Source organism: Acomys minous (genome assembly GCF_964271855.1).
Source record: "Acomys minous genome assembly, chromosome: 4".
NCBI classification, from domain to species: Eukaryota; Metazoa; Chordata; class Mammalia; order Rodentia; family Muridae; genus Acomys; species Acomys minous.
Genome location: NC_140486.1, coordinates 85,478,139 through 85,498,757, shown reverse-complemented (window position 1 = coordinate 85,498,757; position 20,619 = coordinate 85,478,139). Strand labels below are relative to the sequence as shown.

The following is a 20,619-nucleotide window of genomic DNA, read 5'->3' as shown; positions in this document are numbered from 1 at the left end:
CAAAACACATTCATGTTTAAAATCAAAGATTTCAAAAAGGTACAAGATAAAGAGAGAACACTTTCTTTTCTTCCTACAGGGGAGAAACCATCAGCTCCCAGTCACAGCTTCCACAGTTTTATGGATGTGTTCTTATTTTGTAGTATGACTTTTACAAATGGCGTAATGCTATAAACTGCTTCGCTTTTGATTATTGAACTTAATAATCTACCTTGGATTCTTGTTCTTTGTCACATAGATCCATTTCACTTGTCTTAGTATCTATATTTCATTTTATATGTGGATACAATTTGTATATGTAAAATGTTTGCAAAACGAAGACTTATTTTGCACAGGTTGCTGTGGTTCTATCTTCAGATCATGAATATCCTGGCATATATATCTCAGCAAACACTGTTTCTAAATGTATTATTATTTTACTATTTCATGTGTATGGGTGTTTTGCTTTGCATGTGTGTCTGCACACGTGTGGAGACCAGAGGAGGGGGTTGGAGCCCCTGGAAGTAGTGTTACAGATGGCTTTGAGCCTCCATGTGAGTGCTGGGACTTGAACCTGAGTCCTCTGGAAGAGCAGCAGGTGCTCTTAACTGCTGAGCCATCTCTCCAGCCCCTACAAACAATGCCTCAAAAAGACTCATGAGGCAAAGTTCCAGCAGCTGTAATGGGCACGATGTGTGAGGGGAGAGACTACTAAACTCAGGCTGTGGTAGCATCTGTGTCAAGATTGCCAGCCAATGGATTATCCACTTTGTGGGCTTTCTTTCCTCCTCCCCCCCTCCCCACCAACGCGTCCTTTCTCTCTTTTTGCAGTTGTGGAGACCAAATTGTGCTATATACAACCTCTGCAGGCCCTGATTTTATAATCCTCCTGCTTCAGAATCCTAGGATTACACCACCATGCCTGGCTGAAACAATTGTACATGTTAAATGGGTGAATTTTACAGCATATAAATCGTACCTCAGTGAGGGTGTTTGAAAAAGTTTCTAGCCGTGAAAGTGGTTTGTCTTAGTGCAAATGTATGAAAACATTTAGAGTCGTTTTTCTCATTAGCACATTTAGCATAACCTTTGACAAGATTTGTTTTCGTTTTATGTGCGCATGAATCTTGCCTGTTTGCACACATACCATGGACATCTTTCCAGCCCCCATTTAGCGTATCTGTACCAGCACTCTTCTTTGACGGATGTCCCTGTGGAGCTCCCCTCCTCCCTCCCTAGTCCCATCCCCCAGCCTTGGAACAGCTTCCGAAGGCTACTTTGGTTCTGGCAGTGTTAAGTCTGCACCACACCTGTTGGCGAAGACATTATTATTCTGTGGGACTCACCCAGAGTTTTCCTGAGTCAGAGGAGAGCGGCTGGCTGCTATCCCACTGGTGGAATGAGGCTGAGCTGTCTGTGTGTCTTTGTGGGACATGTGTCTCATCCATGGAGTCTGCCCTTGGGCAGGAGGGAATTTTGCTCTGTCATACACCCCAGCCTTAGGGCTATCAGCTGGGCCAGGACTGAAATGTTTGCTCTTATACCATCTCCACTTTCCAGGAGACGCCAATGGGAGCCAGAGACATGTCAGGGCTACAAGGCCATTAAACATTCAAATCAGCCACACACCCAGGCCTTCCAGCAGCAGCTCTCCCTGTCAGGGTACTTTACTTGAATAAAGTCATCAATCACCCAGGAGATGCTGGAAAAGCTGTGTGGAGTTGACCATGCTCTGAGTTCTATCTTTGTGGCTCAGAGCAGGTGACTAAGGTGGCTTCAGAGTGGATATGGGATCCCAAGGGAGGCGGTGAAGTTTTACGCTGCCAGGTCTCCCCATACTCCCCCCAGCCCCTCAGCCCCCCACCCCCCTCTTGTTTTCCCAGTTAGCTTAATGCTGTTGGCTCCAAGGTGATCATCACTAGGTGAGAAGTGCGTTCTCAGTCAGAGATGTGACATCATGGCACACTTCCATCTCCGTGTGAATGTTTCATTATGATTATATGCACATGTGGAAATATGCAGATGCATGTACTTGAAAATAATACCACTGATTAAGTTGTAGCTGGAGGTGAAGGGGAGCTGAACAAACAGGAGGGAACAATATTCCCTCTCCCACTAAAATTGGAACTGTGTGTACAGCTGAGCACACCATGTGGAAAGCGATCAAAATTACATCTAACTACATAGATATACATATATATATATATACACGGAGGTATAGAAAACTACACCAAGAATGAATAGCAGTTTTCTCTATATGGTGGACTTCCAAGTGATTTCCCTTTTTTTCTTTTTGAAACTTGGTGTCTTTTAAATTTGTACAAAAGTAGTAAGTACATATTATGTATACTGTTCAGCAATCAATGGCGTGTTTTCGTTGATAAAAATATCAACTGCCAAAATATACTATAGCATTTATCCTACAACTAAACAGCCATTGTGTATTGTGGGAAAACGATACTATGGTATAGGGTAGAACACTCACTTAACTTACTAAACTAGAGAAATGGAGGGATAGCCGGGCGTGGTGGCGTACGCCTTTAATCCCAGCACTCGGAAGGCAGAGGCAGGCGGATTGCTGTGAGTTTGAGGCCAGCCTGGTCTACAAAGCGAGTCCAGGACAGCCAAGGCTACACAGAGAGACCCTGTCTCGAAAAACAACAACAACAACAACAAAAAAAAAAAAAAAAAAGAGAGAGAAATGGAGGGATTTAAGCATTGCCTCCAAAAACCCCTCGTTAGAATACAGAATCTACAAATGGGTATAATTTGTGGTCTCATGTTATCCTCTTTCAAGAGAGGAGCATAGAATGCTTTGAGCAGGTAGCATCCTAGGCAGATAAACTTCTTAGTTTTGAGAGGGGCAGATAGTTGTTCTGAGAGACAGGGCCATTTGGAGTCCTGCAGCCGTGGACATGTTACCAATGTGGCTAGTGCCTAGCAAGACAGATTTTGAATAGCCAGTCCTTGTTAACGAATGCTTCCCATCCTTACTCTGGGGTGTGGTTAAACAGACAGCCCAGCGATGCTGTGGTTCCAAATGATTTACTGGTGGACTGCCAAGAGAGCAGAGGAGTTCTGGAAACTCATGACATAGCTGCTGGCCCTGCAAGGCAGGGCTGTTCTGTCCTCAGGGCCACCCGTGGGAAGGGAGAGCGACTCCCAGAGCTGGAGTGCAGCTTAGGTCTCATCCCGTAGACAAGGAGCCTGTGAATACTGAGCACAGAACCTGCAGGCGCTCTCATGCAGTTCTCATAAAACATCGTTCTAAAATTCCGCTGACTCTGCCTGGGGGGAGGGGCGGGCGCTCCGCCTTTGTTTGGTCTCGATGGCACTGGTTTTAAAAGACTCATTATTAGCTTCTGCCTGTTACTACACTCCCAAGGTGAAGGGTATCTCTATGAGAAACCTACAGACACTGAGAAGTCCCTGACAGAGGTGTTGGGTTTTCTGTGTATGATCCAGTGAGCCTGCTTTTCCCTGTGTAGGGATGACCACAAAACCCCAGCTCACACATTCTAAAACTCAAGAAGTCATAAAGAATGACTGAATACTCATTTAAAAAAAATCCTTTCATTTTCTTACTGATAAAACAGCATATTCACTGGTATGCTATGTCTACCCATTGAACAATGCACTTGTCCATGCAGTCATGCATGTCCTCTGCTAGGCTAGGGGACAGGCAGATGGCAGGAACATGGGCTTATGGAGTAGTCTGGAATGAGGAACCCTTAAGTCAAATCTGGCATTGTTTGACTGTAAGAGTTAAGCATCAGGGTGGTGGAGCCGGGCAGGGTGAGCCAGGCTCCCAGCGGTAACACTCAGAGCTTACCCAAGAGTGCAGCAGGTGTGCGATGGCACTGGGTGTGAGGAGGTACTCAGAACTGGAGATCTTGTTATCAGCGGTTGCTCAACCATCAATATTGCTGCTATGAGTGCGAAAGAAACCAACGTGCCAAACAACCACCACTGCCTCTGGAATTAGCTTCTACAACAGTGGTTCTCAGCCTGGGGGTCGCGAGCCCTTTAGGGGTTTGAACAACTTTGTGCAAGGGTTGCGTAACAGATGTTTACATTACATTATAATTCGTAATGATAGCAAGATTACAGCTTATCTTGCTGTAGCAATGGAAATGTTTTTTTTTTTTTTTTGAGACAAGGTTTCTCTGTGTAGCCTTGACTGTCCTGGACTCACTTTGTAGACCAGGCTGGCCTCGAACTCACAGCGATCCGCCTGCCTCTGCCTCCCGAGTGCTGGGATTAAAGGTGTGCGCCACCACGCCCGGCCCTGGAAATGGTTTTAATGGAAATGATTTTGTGAGTAGACGGTCATGAGGAACTGTATTAAAGGGTTGCAGCATTGGGAAGGTTGAGAACCGCTGCTCTAAGAACTAGTCTCAATAGAGCACATGGAAAAAAAAAATATGCTTTACTTCAAGCATTTCTGAAAATCACCTGGTAATAAAATGTCTTTGGAAATCCAACCGAGAATTTCATGGGGATGATGGCAATGCCTCTCTTCTTCCAAAAACTCTGCTGGTTAAACTCATCCACCGCCTTTTTCCTGTGGTAGTAGGAGGAATTTTCCATACACGTCTCCCAGCACCTTATCAGATTCTTTGGGTCAAATTCTTGCCTGTGAATTGTCCTATCGATGGTTTTGTACATGTTTAACTCTCGGACCTGGTAGAGGAAAATGGGAAATTTCACAAAAAAGATCTCCAGAGAGCGAGCCCTAATAGAGAGGAGCTGGAGCCCATTACGGAGCTAGTGCGGCATCAAGTGAAGAACTTTAGACACTGTGGTGCAGAGGATTGGAAATGGCCCCTTTGTCTATTTAAAGACTTTGAAACGATTGTCAGCTCCTCTTACCTTCTCTGATGGCAAGTGGCATTTGGCTGCCACAGCAGACACCCAGGTTTCTGTTACAAATGCCCCCTGGGGAAAGCCGAATCCCCGGAATGCTGTATTTGACGGCAAGTTGGTCTTACAGACGCGACCTCGAACTCGGAGGTTGGGGATCTTGTACGCGTTTTCCAGTTTGAGCAAAGCATATTCTATCACCTGAAAAAAATCCCAAGGCAAAAGGTCAGTCAAATTCCTTGTCCAGTCAGGAGAAAAGACAAGCCCTTCTGAGCTCTACTTCTTGACTCCATTTTTGGCACAGCCCAAAAGGAATCCCACACGAGTTTCCCGGCCATCCACTCTTCTGGCTGTGTGCTTAACTTTATGGTTTCATTGCTTGTTTTTAATTCTTAAAAATTAAGAGTTTTTTTTCCTTTCTCTCCAAAGAAGGGGGAAGAGAGGCTTATCCCCAGTTTTACCATACTTTTGGGGGTCCTACTTTATACCTTTAGAATCAATGGGAAGACTTAAAAAGGGGGAAAGGGGCCAACTGGGCCAGTGGTGTCCTCACGTCTGCTGCGGCAGGCACGGGAAGGCTCTGTGTGAGTTTTGGATCACGAGGCACTGCAGAAGCTGTTGGGTCTGGACCAGAGCCTAGATAGGCCTAGTCGCTAAGCAGAGGGCAGAGGCCTGGGAGGTGTAGGAAAGAATTTCCCTGCATAAAGAGATCTGCCTGAGACAAACCCCAAACCCCTTTCTCCACATTAGCATGTTCTTTCCCTGACAGCTTCCTCACCACCACCCCCCCCCCCCCGCCGCCACCCCAGTTCTGCCCAGAAGAGAGAATGGGAGAAGGAGAAATGGGAGACTCAGCTCTTCGTTGGGGAAGCTCTGGAGTTTAACATAAGATACTCAACAAAGGGTCACAGTGGAAAGCAAGCCTCGGGCACTCTCCTGGACAGGGTACCACAGAGCCGGAGCATCTTAACGTTTCCTGATTCCTCATGTGGTAGAGATCCGGAAGCATCCTCAGTTATCCTTGCTCACGGTTTATCATCCGTGCCAAGTAGGTTGGGTCAGAGAACATACCAGGCCTTCTAAGCTGACCCCCTCTCAGAGCCCAGGCTTACACTGAATCTCTTGTCACCAAGATTGGGGACCCTACCCAGGGATTCTTGCAAGTCACCTACCAGTTCAGAGTCATCTGGTGTGCAGCCTCCGTTGATGTAATACTGGATGTCGGCTGCCTTGATTTTCCCATTGTTCATAAAGCCAATCTGTGAACAGTTAAGCACCATTTATTTGCCCCTGTGAGTTTTGTGGTGTGGATACTGTTTCCTGAGCATTTGAACAGAGCAAGTGGACGTTCAGTGAATGCTGAGAGGATGGGCTGGGGAAGTGGGCCTGCCTAGGTTCAAACCCAGCTTCTGCCTTCTCCTGCTGTGGGATACCTGCTGCTCCTTTCTATGCCTCAGTACCCTCAGGCATGGCAACAGGGACAAAACTGTCACCCATGCCAAGGGGTTGTGTGTACCACCACTGTCCAGAAAGCTTGAATCCCACTTCAGAGTATTTGATTCAGCAGACCTGGGCCTGGAAATCTCTGCTTCTAGAAAATTCCTAGGTGACATTGCTGCTGCAGTTCCAGCATTCAGGCTATCCAGAACCACAGAGTAAGACTCTGCCTCAAAACCCTAAGAGAAAGAGATTGGCGGGGTGGGCGATGGGGTGGGGAGGTGTCGTGTGTGTGTGCGTGTGTGTGTGTGTGTGTGTGTGTGAACATTGCTTTGTTTTCATCACTCTTCGGTGGTCTCTCCCATTAGAATGCCGAATGGCTCCTCTCCCTTCTTGCACAAGTTTCCAGCAATTTGAGTAATGCCAGCATCCTATCTAGGCTGAATCTAGGTTACTCAATCAGGCATTGGGAGATGGAAGGTGGCATGTTGGTCAGGGTTCAGGCTGGGCCCGAGGTGGTCACAGCTGCTGTAGGAGGGAGAAATTCACTATCCAGTGAGTCTGCATGAAGAGGTCAGGAGGGGCAGGGACTCGCACGGAACTGAGCCTCTGGGGTTTGCTATCGGCACCTCCCTGTACGTCCAGCCTTCTCTCCTTGGCCTGCTTCCCGTCCCCTCAGGAAGATTCATGTCTTCGTTCTTTTCTTCAGCCCAAACACGCAGAGCTTCTCCTACTATTGTTTCCCTCAAAGCAAGTAGTAGCTTTTATCACGGTATTACAAAAACACTGTCTACTTTGGCAACAGTTTACAATATACTTAGTTGGAAAGAGAAGGTTGGAGACTAGAAAGGAACATTCCAGAGGACTGAGTTCTCAGTTTCCCCCTGTTCTGCCTGGCTCAACTGGTTGTCTCTGGTAGGCCCTAGGAAATTGGATATTTGTCCAATTTGCAATGGCCACTGCAAGGAAAACAGGCTTATTTGTTTGACCTCTGATTCCTTTACAGAGCATCGCCCTCGCACACTTCATTTCAACATCTGCTTTGTTTATGTGGGAGATACTAAGAAAGCAGATACGTAAAGACAGGGGCCTGCCTCCTGCGCAGGAAGTCAGTGGTCTGGTTCAGAAATGGGCTTTCCAGCAGCCATGTGGTTGAGGAGAACTTGAGCAAGTTACTCAGGGGGAGCAAGCAGGATGGTACCTGGCACACAGGAAGCACTCCTTAGTCAGGGGAAACACACTATGGGGTTTGGGGGTTCAGCTGCAGAGGTCACCTAGGGAAAGTCCCCCCTGAGCATGAACCTGTATCTGACCACAGTGGAGAGACCACCCAGGCTAGAGTTCACAAGTCTCCTCTCCTATAGGCTGAGGTCTCTGGGGGCTACAGTTGGAGCCAGGGGAGGCCAGTTCTGTTGTTTGTTTCTTAGCATGTTTTCTGTGTCCTTCTGGATACAGGGCTGCATAATTCTCCTGGCAGAAGTTGCTAGAAAACGATCTTCCAGCGAGGAGGACATATTTCGAACTAGATCCATGACTGTACAGATGAGTCAAATTCTGACAAGTGTCAAATCCTGAGACATCTGTATTCCAGAGGTCCCAGGGCGGGGGGGGGGGGGGGGAAGTCCCACAAATGCCAGCTTCTGTACGTTTTTCTCTTGCTCCCATTCTCCGAACTAACATCTCTTTTCCTTTTATGTGCAGCGACTCAAGGGTCACACTGGCAAAACCGAGGCCTGGCAAAAAGGCCAGAGCACATACATGCACTGTGTGGGTGAGCAGAGAGCTCTGCCAGCTTGGAGCTGCAAGCCACGGCCCTAAAGCGTCACGTGTGTGGTGCCTTTGCTCCGCACTCACCTTGTATTTCCCTAGGAGTGGGTGGCGGCCTCCGGTTATCAACATGTCATCTCCACGCTCCAGAATAAAACGGATTGGGCGGCCAGTCCTAGAGAGAGAGAGAGAGGCGTGGAATCACAATCTTAGCAGATCCGAGATTTGAGTTCAAGTTAGCAGACTGCGCCAGCCACACGTAGCATTCCATCTACCAAGGGAGAGGGAGTCAGAGCACAGCCACTCCCAGCAGAGAGGAGGGAACCTTGAGGGTCTTGCTGCCTCCTGGTAACCGGTGCAGCTGGGCTTTGGAAGGTCCTCTGCAGGACCTCACTTAGTCACAGCCAAGCCTGTCTGTGGCTGCTATGGACCTGACGCCTCGTTTTTAGAAAGAGGCAGTGGCTGTGAATTAGATTCCCACTCGCAGAGTAATTTGGGGAGTTTAAACCCCTCTGAAAGCAGAGGCTTTTTTTGAATCCTGTGTTATTCCCCTTTGTAGCCACACTCTGTGTCTAATTAATATGCAAGCCCAGTTTTATATCTTGATTCTTTGCCCTCTTTATCCAAATATCAATTCATATTAAATCACACCACTGACTTCTTCTCCTAGAAAAAGTCTAGGTTTTAATTCTCCTCTTTTGGTACGTGTTCCTTTGGCCGAGTCTTAACCTTCTTATATCTATAGGACTGCAGGTGGAATTCCAGAGTCTTCTCTGGCCATTTCCAACTTCAGTCTGTATGTCAGAAGCCCTGCAGGTGAGCATCCAGCATCACCTTCTAAGGATCCGTCATACATGGGGCTGGGGAGGCGGCTCAGTGAAGAAAGGTGCTTGTATGTAAGCCTGGCAACCTGAGTTTGATCGCAGAACCCACATAAAAGTGGAAGGAAAGAAGAGACTCCAAAAAGTTGTCCTGAGTGCCACATATGTGGTGCAGCACACATGTCTCACATATATATCATGGGCACTTAGTAAAATGGTGCTAACAACAACAACAACAACATAGCACAGACATCTGGCATGCCTCCGCAACATCAACCCAACCTTCCCTTCCTTCAATAATTCACTTAAGAACTCCCTCTGTTTATAAAGCTTTTACCATCACAGTCTGCTTAAGTGTGGTTGGGATTACTAAAATTGTAAATGTGTCCTTTCCTAGGATGTAGTAGTTTGTGTGTGTGTGTGTGTGTGTGTGTGTGTGTGTGTGTGTGTGTGTGTGAGAGAGAGAGAGAGAGAGAGAGAGAGAGAGAGAGAGAGAGAGAGAGAGAGAGAGAGCTGGCTCGGGAATCCTTGGTACTTTCTCTAGATTCTAGGTTATCTGAGAGCACACCAGGTCTGCCTTACAGAGTCAGGACATGTGATCTAGCCCTTCCACCATTACTCCAGCACTCTTTTTAGACTTGTGCCTCAGTAATGAATACATTATTTAATTTTTTAAAAACAGGCTACCCATGCACATAAGACAATTTAAAAAATTCAAAAGGGGGCTCAGTGAAAAGCATGCTTCCTGCTGCAGACCTCAGCCGCATAGCTCTTCCAGGAAGTGTGATTGTCAGCAGTTTGTTTGTTTGTCCTTCTAAACACGCTCAATTCTTAAGGTGCTACCAGGCATCTTCTTCCTTAAGGAGTAGTAAACCACCCATGTGGCTAGCATCCAAATATTCATTTCCCTTCCATCCTATGTGCTATCTCTGTGGGCTTTTGCCTATGTCTCAACGAATGCTGTGGACTAATCAAATTGCCTGTTTCCCTCCTTGTTTCCATGGCTGTTGAGCTGAAACCCATCGGTGTGTGAGGCGGAAACCAACCAAGGCTGCTGACTCTGTGGGAAAGCAGTAAGACAGGTGAATCAACCTGTTCCCAGTGCTATGCATGACAAGGCTGGACAGGCCAGCAATCCCTTGGCATATGTTGGGAGTATCTCCAAGAAAGTCCCTTGGAATTGTGGGACCAGTAGGTAAGAACTAGGACAGGGAGGAGCCACATCCGTGTGAGTGCGGCTCACAGATCCACTCACTTATGTGCAGCCACGGCTGCCACACCTGCCAGGAGCCCAGGCTTGCTTGATTTCCCTCCGAAGGCGCCACCAACCCTTTTCACATGGCAGTTGATCCTATTCTTTGGGATGCCCAAGGTACGAGCCACCATTTCCTGTGAGGGGTTGGCCACAGGGCCCCCAAGAAGGTGAAACAGAGCACACATGGTTAGTAAAACGTCCATTTACCAGAGAGCTTCCTTAGTATTTTCTCATTGCCTACAATAAGAATACATTTCTTGGGCTGGAGAGATGGCTCAGAGGCTAAGAGCACTGTCTGCTCTTCTAAAGGTCATGAGTTCAATTCCCAGCAACTACATGTTGGCTCACAACCATCTATAATGAGATTTGTAAACATAATAAATAAATAGATCTTTTTTTTAAAAAAAAAAGAATACATTTCTTTTTTTCTTTTTATTTTCTTCGAGACAGGGTCTCTCTGTGTAGCCTTGGCTGTCCTGGACTCACTCTGTAGATCAGGCTAGCCTCAAACTTACAGTGATCTGCCTGCCTCTGCCTCCTGAGTGCTGGGATTAAAGGCATGCGCCACCATGCCCAGCTAAGAATACATTTCTTTATCTATTTTGAGTGCCAGCTGTAGAAGATGCTCGAGATGACTGTACCATGCCATCTGAAAGGCTGCGTTGCTATTGCTTTTCAAAATCAATGGATGAGAGCTCACATTACAAAGAACCACATGGAGCTCCTCAGTCCCCTCTGTGAGCAGCCCCTACATCCTGCAAAGGGTCCCTTAGCTCTGGGCATTAATATCTTAACTAAATGAGCTGGCAGAAGAGACAGAGGGAACTACACACTGCACAAAGGGAATTATTACACGATTCCAAGTCTGGCTGGCAGGGCTGACCGTGAGGCATGAAGGCAAATCTGAGCCTGCTATGACTCAGGGGATGGTCTAGTGGACCAGAGGGAGGATGGTAACAACCCTTCCCAGCCAGGTGAGAGGTGGCTGCAGGGGGCCCATGCAGCAACATGGTGGGAGGAGTTTAGAGAATGGCAACGCCCATTTTTAAAAAAGGATGTATACTTCTGCTTATTAGAGGCCATATGCTTAGCTCAGCCATCAACCAGGGAACAATTGCTTCTGACTCAGTGGATAGAAGAGGATGGCCACCAGCATAGTGTGCTGCAAAGAGTTCACACAAGAAAGCAGGAAGATGGGTAGAAACACACACACACACACACACACACACACACACACACACACACACGCAAAGCATCCTGGGTACTGATGGGGCACAGCTGTGTAAGCCTAGTGGTAAACAGAGTTAGTGTCTGTATACTCAGGATAATCCATGTAGTTTCTGAAGACCCTGAGAGCAAAGATATAACGTCTGAGGAGCTCTGTGGGTGTAAGAAAGGTGAAGCAGGGGCAGTCTTTAGCTGTGAGCGAGCCCCCTGGGGAGATGTGGCTACGACTCATCTACAAGGCAGCGATCATCAATGTTAAATTTCCCAAGAATGGCCGTGCTATAACTATAAAGGAGCATATTGCAGCAACACATGGCTATATGTGTGTTGGTGTAAACACACACATGTCATTTCCTTCTTATAGCTTACCGTGTAAATTTTTATTCTGACAAATTTGGCAAAAAGGAGAGACGCGAGAGCACAGCAAGGTACAAGGAGAGTGATAAGAAACAGATGACATGCAGGAGAAGGCAGCGAGGACGCCCAGAGAAAAGGAGAGAACAGATGCACCAGAGGAACACTTCTAGTTCATTTGAATCATTTTAAGTGTGTGAGTGCGCGTGCGTGCGTGCGTGCGTGTGTGTGTGTGTGTGTGTGTGTGTGTGTGTGTTATGTGCACCCACGCATGTGCATGTACATGTGGGTGCATGTGAGTATGCAAGTGTTGGAAGAAGCAAGAGACGTGGGATCCCCTCCCGCCCTCCCGGAGTGGTGTTACGAGTGCTTGTGAGCTGCCTGATGCGGGCACTGGGAATAGAACTTGGGTCCTCTGGAAGAGCAACGTGTGCTCTCAATGCCGAGCCAGCTCTCCAGATCTCTGTTTCATTTTCTGAGACAAAAAGTCTCAAGATTTAGCTTAGCCTTGAGCTCACAACAGAGCCCAGCTGGGGTGGGGGGTATTTTTAAGAATGGGGATTATTTGGGCTGAAGAGATTGCTCCATTGGGGAAGTGCTTCAGGCACAAGTGTGCAGACTCAGTGTCAAGCCCCAGGAAAAGCTGGGTGAGGTAGTGTCTGACTGTAACCCTAGTCCTGAGGGAGAAACAGAGGGGTCACTGATGCTTGCTGGCCAGCTAGCCTAGCACATTTGGGAAAGTTCCAGGCCAGTGAGAGACTGTTTCAAAAATAAGGTGGACAGCGCCTGAGGTTGACTGACCCCTGGCCTGCACACATTCTTTTACACATGCATGCACACCCACATGAACATGCATGAATGCGTGCCACGCACACATACACACATGCACGCGCACGCACACACATACATATACACACTCACACAAATAAGGCAGATTTCTTTTAATCTACTGATCCAAACAGGTAGTAAATAGAGATTAACGTTATAGACACAGCAGAGGCAGATGTGGGGGAGCCTACGGGGCTAAAAGTGCAGATGTAAAGCTTTGGGCTGGGAGGAGGGAGGGCCTCTCGCCACATGCTAGAGGCAGAAGGGGCCGCAGGAGGATGAAGACTAGGAGCAGCCATACCCTGCAGCCTTGGCTCATTTCCTAATGAGACAGGAGGCCGTCATCTTTTGACAGGAAGGGACAGACTTCTGGAGATGACTAAAGGAAACTGGTGAAAACTAGGGCTCGGTTTTGCCTCTGACTTGATATTCAACTTTTGTTAAATGCTACCTTCTATCCTATAACCCAGATGGCTGACTCCCTGTGACCCACCTGTGTAAATGCAGCATCCTGGCTTGACACGTATATGTCCATCTGTTTATCCTCTGCCTTGGGTACCACACGTACGCTTTGAGTCTCCATGTAAAAATGTTCCTGGCCTCCAAAGTGTACTTCCCCTTTAGACACGGAAAACACACACAGCTTTAGAGACTTATTATTTAAGTATACCAGAAGCAGAGTATGGCATGTTTTGCTAAGTGTTATGGCCTTCTTTCTTAGTTTCCTGTCTTGCTTTAAAAGAACATTGCAATTTGACAAAGTTTCCAAAAGCAGCTGCCACCAATATGCATAACCGTGCAATTACACACAGTTTACAATCTCCTATGCGTTTGGGTCCATTTCCTTACTGACTCATGTCAGCATGTTCTTAAGAACTAGAAAGGAAGTTTTGTTGGCTTGAGCAACAACCGGGAAATCAGGTAAGAGTGCGAAATGAGGTGTTCTTACCTCAGGGGAAATTCATTTCTATAATGAGGCTGACCAGGAGAGGCAATGGTCTCGTACCAGAGGCCTTTCTGTGCGTTTGCTGGGGGTATTAAACCGCAAACCGCACCTCAAGTTACCCACCTAGCCGGAAGGGACCTCACTCAGACCCACAGTGGTAAAGTGCCTGCCTAGCCAGCGAACATGAAGATGCGGGCTGTATTCTCAATGCTGTAAACAGCAACCCCCCCCCCCAACCAACCCAAAGCAGAGACCTCAGGTACAAGGAGTAAATGGTATATGTGATGAAGGGGGCAGTGTGCATGATAAATGTCTGACTTGTCCCTCTCCCCCTCCCCCCTCTCCCCCTCCCCCCTCTCCCCCTCCCCCTCTCCCCTCCCCCCTCTCCCCCTCCCCCCTCTCCCCCTCCCCCCTCTCCCCCTCCCCCTCTCCCCCTCCCCTCCCTCTCCTCTTTCTTTTTACAAACTTCACCCAAGTAGCAAGTAAAAGTTTTAGAAACATATGTATGATCAATCCTAGGTATTAAAAAATAAAGATGAGGGTCACTAAGATGGCTCAGTGGGAGACAGCCAAGTCCTGAAAGTTGTCCACTGACTGCCACATGTGTACATGTGTGTACTTAGTGCACACAACACACACACACACACACACACATAGAGTAAATAAATGTCGAAAAGATTAAAAAACAGTTTGGTTTGCAGAAGGTGGAGGTATGTGGAGGAGGTAGTTAAAAAACTTGGTGGAGTGTTTGTGGTCAGTTCACAGACAGAAGTTTTAAACTGGTCTGGATTTCTTGGCTGAGTTTTACTTCTTTTCCGGCTTTGTTGACTTTCATGGCTTAGAGTCCCGGGTGAACATTCTGGACTCCCCACGTTCATCTGACTTCACTCCGCTTTGAAACTGTAATGACTTCAGCAGATCCTTGCTGAAGACTGTCCTCATATTCTCTGTCCCCATTTGCTCCCCGCCCCCTTTGTCACATGCCTGGTGACTTACATTGTAATACTGTTACATTAAAATAAATTTGGCCCCAGGATGCTGCCATACCTGCAATAACGAACTTTACCCAAGTTAATGATGTAAATGAACTGCAAGCCTAAATAGTTGTGCATTGTTTTTTGTTTTTGTTTTTATAAATAGGTCAATTTCAGCTATCGGTCCAGCACCTCGCTTCCCTGTGGATCTTCCTGTCCACACTGTGGGAGCAGCATGCTCTCAACAACTCAGGTGCCTAACCCGAGAGTCGATTTTCACTCAGTTAAAACCCATAACTTTAGTTTGCCTGAAGTTTTTCTTTTCCCAGTGTCAATTTCCATGTTAACATCGGGTTTTAGTCATTTTGCCTAGATGGCATGCCAAACCCCTGTGGAAATGGGTTGAAGATGGATTTTAAGTGGATTTTTTGAACTCATTTTTATGGGCTCTCCAAAAGCTGCTCTCCGGCTCCACTCTTTCCAAGCATCTGAGTTTAACTACTAATGAATTCCCCCTCTTTTTCTCAGACAGTGCCCATCAGTGCCTGCTGGGTTCTTGGATTCCTCATCCATCTGACCACGGACATGTCTACTGCGTTTGCAACGTGGCTATTAGCATCACTTTCCCCCTGGACAACACATCTTTAATTTCAGAGACTTCTTAGATTCCTCTTTGCTGGCCATCCCTAGTCAGTGCCTGAATTTTCACTTATATCCTCCTGCTCTACTGTCTCAGTTATCTCTCACCTGGGGCATCTTAATGACCTTTGATCTGCCCTCTGATGGACCCTTTCTTCCCATTTCAATCCAGATTCTCCTGCCTGGTGCTCTAAATGGCAACTGAGATACTGTTGCTTTCCTATTCAAAACACCAGATGTTGGTTTTTTTTATTTTATTTTTATTTTTTATTTTTATTGTCTGTAAAAGTTCAGGCTTTTCTTTTTTTCTTTTTCCCTTTATAAATCGAACTCTTGTATGTATTTCCCAGTCTTTTCTGAGCCTCATATTCTGGGCTGTCCCCCTCACTGCTTACTTCCTGAGAAGAGTTGAGATTCACTAAGTTCACCCAGGCCTTGGGCACGCAGGGCAAGCACTGCCACTGAGCTGTGCTCTCCTGCTTTCAGTGTGTGAGGCAGCTTTAACTGCGCCTGAGCCCAGGCTGCCCTCAGTCTCACATTCCTCCTGCTGCAACCTCCAGAATTCTGGGATGTACCACTAAGCTTCACTCCGTCTCTTAAAGAAGCCACAGCACCAATATACTAAAAAACAAAACAAACAAGCAAAAAACTCCTGTGATAGAAAAAGATTTAGGAATTCACCTTTGAAGGGCTGGGTGGTGGTGGTGGCAGCTCTTGCTTTTAATCCCAGCAGAGGCAGGCAGAGCTTTGTGAGTTCGAGGCTGGTTATAGCTATATAGTGAGACCCTGTCTCAAGTGTTTTTCCCTGTAAACTCTCTCCCCATCCCCCCCCCGCCCCCCCCCCAAATCACCTTCGAGGATTTGGTCAACACACTGGAATGCTGACTGAAGATTTCCTTGTTCTAGCTTTTTCTCAGGTCCAATAAATGACTCATACCGCAGCGCATCCTGTGAAGGAAAGCAGTGAGAGGGGTTATTGTGCAGTTTCTCCACTTGCTTAGGCTGTACACCAAAAACGCAAACAAGAGATAATTATCCATTTCAAAATTCCTTAGGACATCGCATATTCAACATGGCCTCTTAATGCCTCGGCGAGTCTGGGCGTGGGGCATCTTAGATCTCACCTTCCGAGCTGGCACATTTTGGTAGACATGACCATGGTACAATGAACCCATTGCGTAACTCTGCGTGCCAGTCTTCCCTGAAGTCAGGACACCGGTGTCCTTTAATCCTCAGAAGAAACCCAGTATGGAGGTTTGTGCTGGATTATCCTAAACCCTTACGCTGGCTTTGGACTTCACCCCCGCCCTCCGTTCACAGCTGGACGTGTCTACGAATACGGAGAGTGAGCCCCATCGCCGGAATCACACAGACACCCAACCCCTGCTCCTGAACTACCCCAAGTTCTTCTCAAAATCTTACCTGCTTGCATTCTTGAATCTTTATATTGTGAATGGCTTACTGTTTTTTTTTCAAAGCTATATTTAAAACTTAAAAAAACAAAACAAAACAAAAAAACCCCAGCACATTCCAGTGTTTTCAGAGTGAGACAGCACCTTTATAGAGTGGAACTGTGGGTCCACATCCCAAAGGTGAGCATCACTGTTAGTTTTTAATGCATCCTTCTAGGTATATGTGAACACAAACATGCAAGCCTACGTGCTAACCCTTCATTATGTACATTTGTGCTTTTCATTTGTCAGTACAATTTAGAGGTCTTTCCATAGTCATGAATAGAGAATGTGTTGAATATACCTCCACAGAATTTCTCTCTCCTCTGTCTCTCTCTGTCTCTGTCTCTCTCTGTGTGTTTCATTTTTCAGTACAATTTAGAGGTCTTTCCATAGTCATAAATAGAGAATGTGTTCATAAAAAACACACGTACCTTCACAGAATTTCTTTCTCCTCTCCCCCCTCTCAACCTCTCAACAAGGTTGAACCCAGAGCCTCCTGTATGCTAGGCAAGCACTCAACCACGGAACAACAAATCAAGTCCCAGTTCCATTACGCCACGACCCAGGTGAGCATTTGGTGTTTCACTATCGCCTGCATCGCAACACCTAACAACACTCTTTCAAGCTCTTGGCACAGACCCGCTGCCAGGTTGCCCAAAGACTGAGCAGACGCTGAAGTTACCTGAACCGTCACGATCACGGGCTCCACATCTTCATACAGGATCTTCACCCTTTTCGTGGCCTGCTTGGCGTGAGCGTAGGAGTCAGCAGCCACAGCGCAGACGATCTGACCCACACAGATGACCTGAGAAGGAGGAAGCAGAGCGGACGATGCAGGGACTGAAAGCTGGACCTGTCCGTGTCAGCCGCAGAGGATGAAGGGCTGATCTCTGGGTGGTGGGGAAAGGGTAGCACAGAGCACGGGGCTGGTGTGAACAGCGCCACAGCCACCACTAGCAATGCGCCTCGGAAAGCCTCTAAGCCTCAGCCAGGAGTGGTGGCGCACACCTGTAATGCCAGCACTGAGGAGGCAGAAGCAGGAGGATCTCTGTGAGTTCAAGACCAGCCTGGTCTGCAAATGGAGTCCAGAACAGCCAGAGCTACACAGAAATCCCTTCTTGAAAAACAAACAAGCAAGCCGGGCGTGGTGGCCCACACCTTTAATCCCAGCATTTGGGAGGCAGAGGCAGGTGGATCGATGTGGGTTCGAGACCAGCCTGGTCTACAAAGTGAGCTCAGGACAACCAAGGCTACACAGAGAAACCCTGTCTCGAAAAACAAAAACAAACAAACAAACAAATAAACAAAAGCCTTGATGTCTTTGTGTTAAAAGAGGGGTGAGCCAGCTTAGCCTCAAGTCAGTAACAAAACGAGGCTTGGTACGGACGGGTAGTTAGTCCCAGCCATCAGGACGAGTGTATGTGGTCATAATATATAAAGCCCCGGCGTCTGGCGCCTTTACCATTAATGCGCCACGAGAGTCACGCGCCATTATCACACTACCTCATCCTGCGCATACAGGCTTTCTTCCTCTCTGCCATTGTCACCAGGAACATCTTGAGCCGTGATCACATCAACCACACCAGGGGATGCCAAGGCCTCAGAAGCATCAAGGGAGCTAGGAAGGAAACAAAAACCCCAGCGTGTCACCCCGTGGTGAGGACCTCATCCGCGTCAGAAACGTCTCGTGGACTGCATGAACTCCGGCAGGCTTCCGATATTCGCTTCCCTAGGCCGGCGCTCAGGTGAGGGCCCTTTGAGAAGCTTGGGGCTTCTTTGAAGATGAGCATTCGCGAAAGGCGGAGAGAATCACAGCTTTGGGGACCACAGGAGGCAGGGAGGTTGTTCTTGCCCCGTTCAATTCACAGAGAGCAATGACCAGCTCTTCACATCAAGGCTGTTCGTTCAACGGGGGCTTCCTCTTATATGCTCCCAAGCCCACGGTCTTTTATCATCTTGTGTTCTTCAAGAGGCATGCTCAGACTGTGTTCTCAGTATATTGAGTAGGATTGGTAGCTAATGGGCAACCGAGTGGCAGCGTCCCCACCGGGTACTCCGAGCCTCCCGACACCCACCATCGATGCTCACATGATTCTTGCATGCGGCTTGCTGCTGGTCACCACAGCCAGGAAGAGTTCTTCTGCCAAGGCAGACATATCATCGCAAAACTCTGCCTCCCCTGTGGCGTGTTTAATGCCTGACTGATGCATGATGGGGCGTCCGACTGGGTCTCGCAGAGGCTGCTGGGAATCTACAGCCTGGGTTAAAAGGGCAGAGCACAGGGTAAAATAATTAAGCAAGACTATTGACGGCTCAGAAGGATCCACCTGGAAGGGGGGTCCCTTTCCCATTCTCTTGAGGCAAGCTTTCTAAAGTAGCTTAAAGTGGGGTTTTTTTTTTCCTGTTGCTTCTCTGTAGGAGACAGAAAAGATACTCAGATGTGACAAAGATGAGACACATTAGGGCTTGGCTTGAACAAAGATAGATTTTTGTGATAGCTAGCACCTAGGAGACCTCTTTTCTGAGGACACTTGTATGTTTTATAAAACAGACCTCAGTGGGAGAGCATGGGACGTAGTGCCAGCAGTTTCTGGACGGGTTCATGTTATCTAGTGGGTGGGAATCTGGAGGCAGGTGTTCTAGCAGGCCTTAGCCTGGAGGTTGGTTGGTTTGTTTTTAAACGCTTACGTTCTTTGGGTTGTAGCTTCTAATCTTCAAAATGTGAAATTAGAGCTATGATTTTTGAGGCAAAACAACAGTTTGAGCTTGCGAACTAAGATGGACGTTTTGAAATGATGCGTGTGGTATATATGTGTATGTTCACGTGTGTGTGTGTGTGTGTGCGCGCGCGCGTGTGCGTGCGTGCGCGTACCTGTGTTTGTGCCTATGGAGGGCGGAAATTGACATCTAGTGTCTTGCTTTACTATTCTCCATTTTGTTTTTGAGGCAAGGTCTTTCTCACTGAACCTGGAGCTTGCTGTTTTGGCTGGATGTGGCTGGCCAGCAGGCCTCTGGGGTGCACCCTGCACAGTTATGTGGGAGCATGGAGGTTCATTCCGTTTGCTAAAATACTGATGAGGGTGGAGACTGCACAGTTATATGAGGTCACGCAGGGTTTGATTTTGTTTCCCTGTAGGGGAAAAAACGATCTCAGAGGTTACAGGCTTTTCTCTGCAAGGTATTTTCTGGTTTTGCACATTTCACCACTCTTCAGGGTCTCCACACTCAGTCTCTCTCACTTTTATTCATTGATTATTTTTACTGGCTTCCTCATTAATGAGTTGAAGAAATGTCTGACATCTGCTTTGAATCTTTTAGGACGCTTTCACAGTGCATCCCATGACTGGCCTGGAGGACAATTTGATTTTCTTCTTTATATTCTTTTGTGCTTGTCAAATCTTCATTAAAGGACACATTTTACTTCTCTAAAAAGAAGCCCTAAACAATGTGCGCGCGTGTGTGTGTGTGTGTGTGTGCAGCCCTCATCTCTCCGTCCACACATGTTCCCCAGCCCTCTACCCAGCGAAGGACACATCAAGACTTTTAACAGCGCTTTGTAGTTGGCAGGACAAGCACAGGTATAAAGTTTTATCAGGCTTCTTTCTATAGCTTGGGCCTGAATCAGTGCCCCAAAGGCTCCTGTGTTGAAGGCCTGGGAACCAGCCTGGAGCGACACTGGAGAGCAGTATAAACCAGCAGAAAGGAGTTGGGTTCCTGGGGACCATTCCCTTGAAGAAAGTGTCAGGACCAGGGCTCTTTGTCCGCTTCATATGTACCTGCCGTGAGGTAAGCATCTTGGCTCTGCAGCACACTTCTCTGTGGCCTTCTGCCTCACCAGTCTCCCCCAAACTGGAGCCAACCAGATACAAATTCCTGCAACTGTGAGCCAAATAAGCCCTTGGTGTTTTACAGTTGATTTATTTCGGGTATTTTGTCATAGCTAGGCTACAAAGCTAACACCTTCCTGAAAGCGCGTCTACAGTATTAGTTAAATACAGAGCTGTCCATCATGACAGTCTGGGCCCAGAGCGGATTTCTTTAATGGGAGCAGAGGGGCGGAGGCTGGGGCTCCAAC

General features: G+C 47.4%; 1 protein-coding gene across 2 annotated transcripts in view; it reads right to left on the bottom strand.

The window, feature by feature from the left end:
• LOC311595700 (aldehyde oxidase 3) overlaps positions 1–20,619 on the bottom strand; it is a 95,481-nt gene that overhangs the window by 24,756 nt on the left and 50,106 nt on the right. For both annotated transcript variants that reach the window (XM_084778660.1, XM_084778661.1), the window contains 10 exons: positions 18,633–18,802; positions 18,048–18,162; positions 17,227–17,349; positions 15,942–16,038; positions 13,025–13,149; positions 10,123–10,256; positions 8,134–8,221; positions 6,015–6,101; positions 4,852–5,043; positions 4,435–4,662 (listed from right to left, as the gene is read on the bottom strand). In XM_084778660.1, coding sequence (XP_084634786.1) covers positions 4,435–4,662; positions 4,852–5,043; positions 6,015–6,101; positions 8,134–8,221; positions 10,123–10,256; positions 13,025–13,149; positions 15,942–16,038; positions 17,227–17,349; positions 18,048–18,162; positions 18,633–18,802 — 1,359 coding nt within the window. The remainder of the gene's footprint in view (positions 1–4,434; positions 4,663–4,851; positions 5,044–6,014; positions 6,102–8,133; positions 8,222–10,122; positions 10,257–13,024; positions 13,150–15,941; positions 16,039–17,226; positions 17,350–18,047; positions 18,163–18,632; positions 18,803–20,619) is intronic.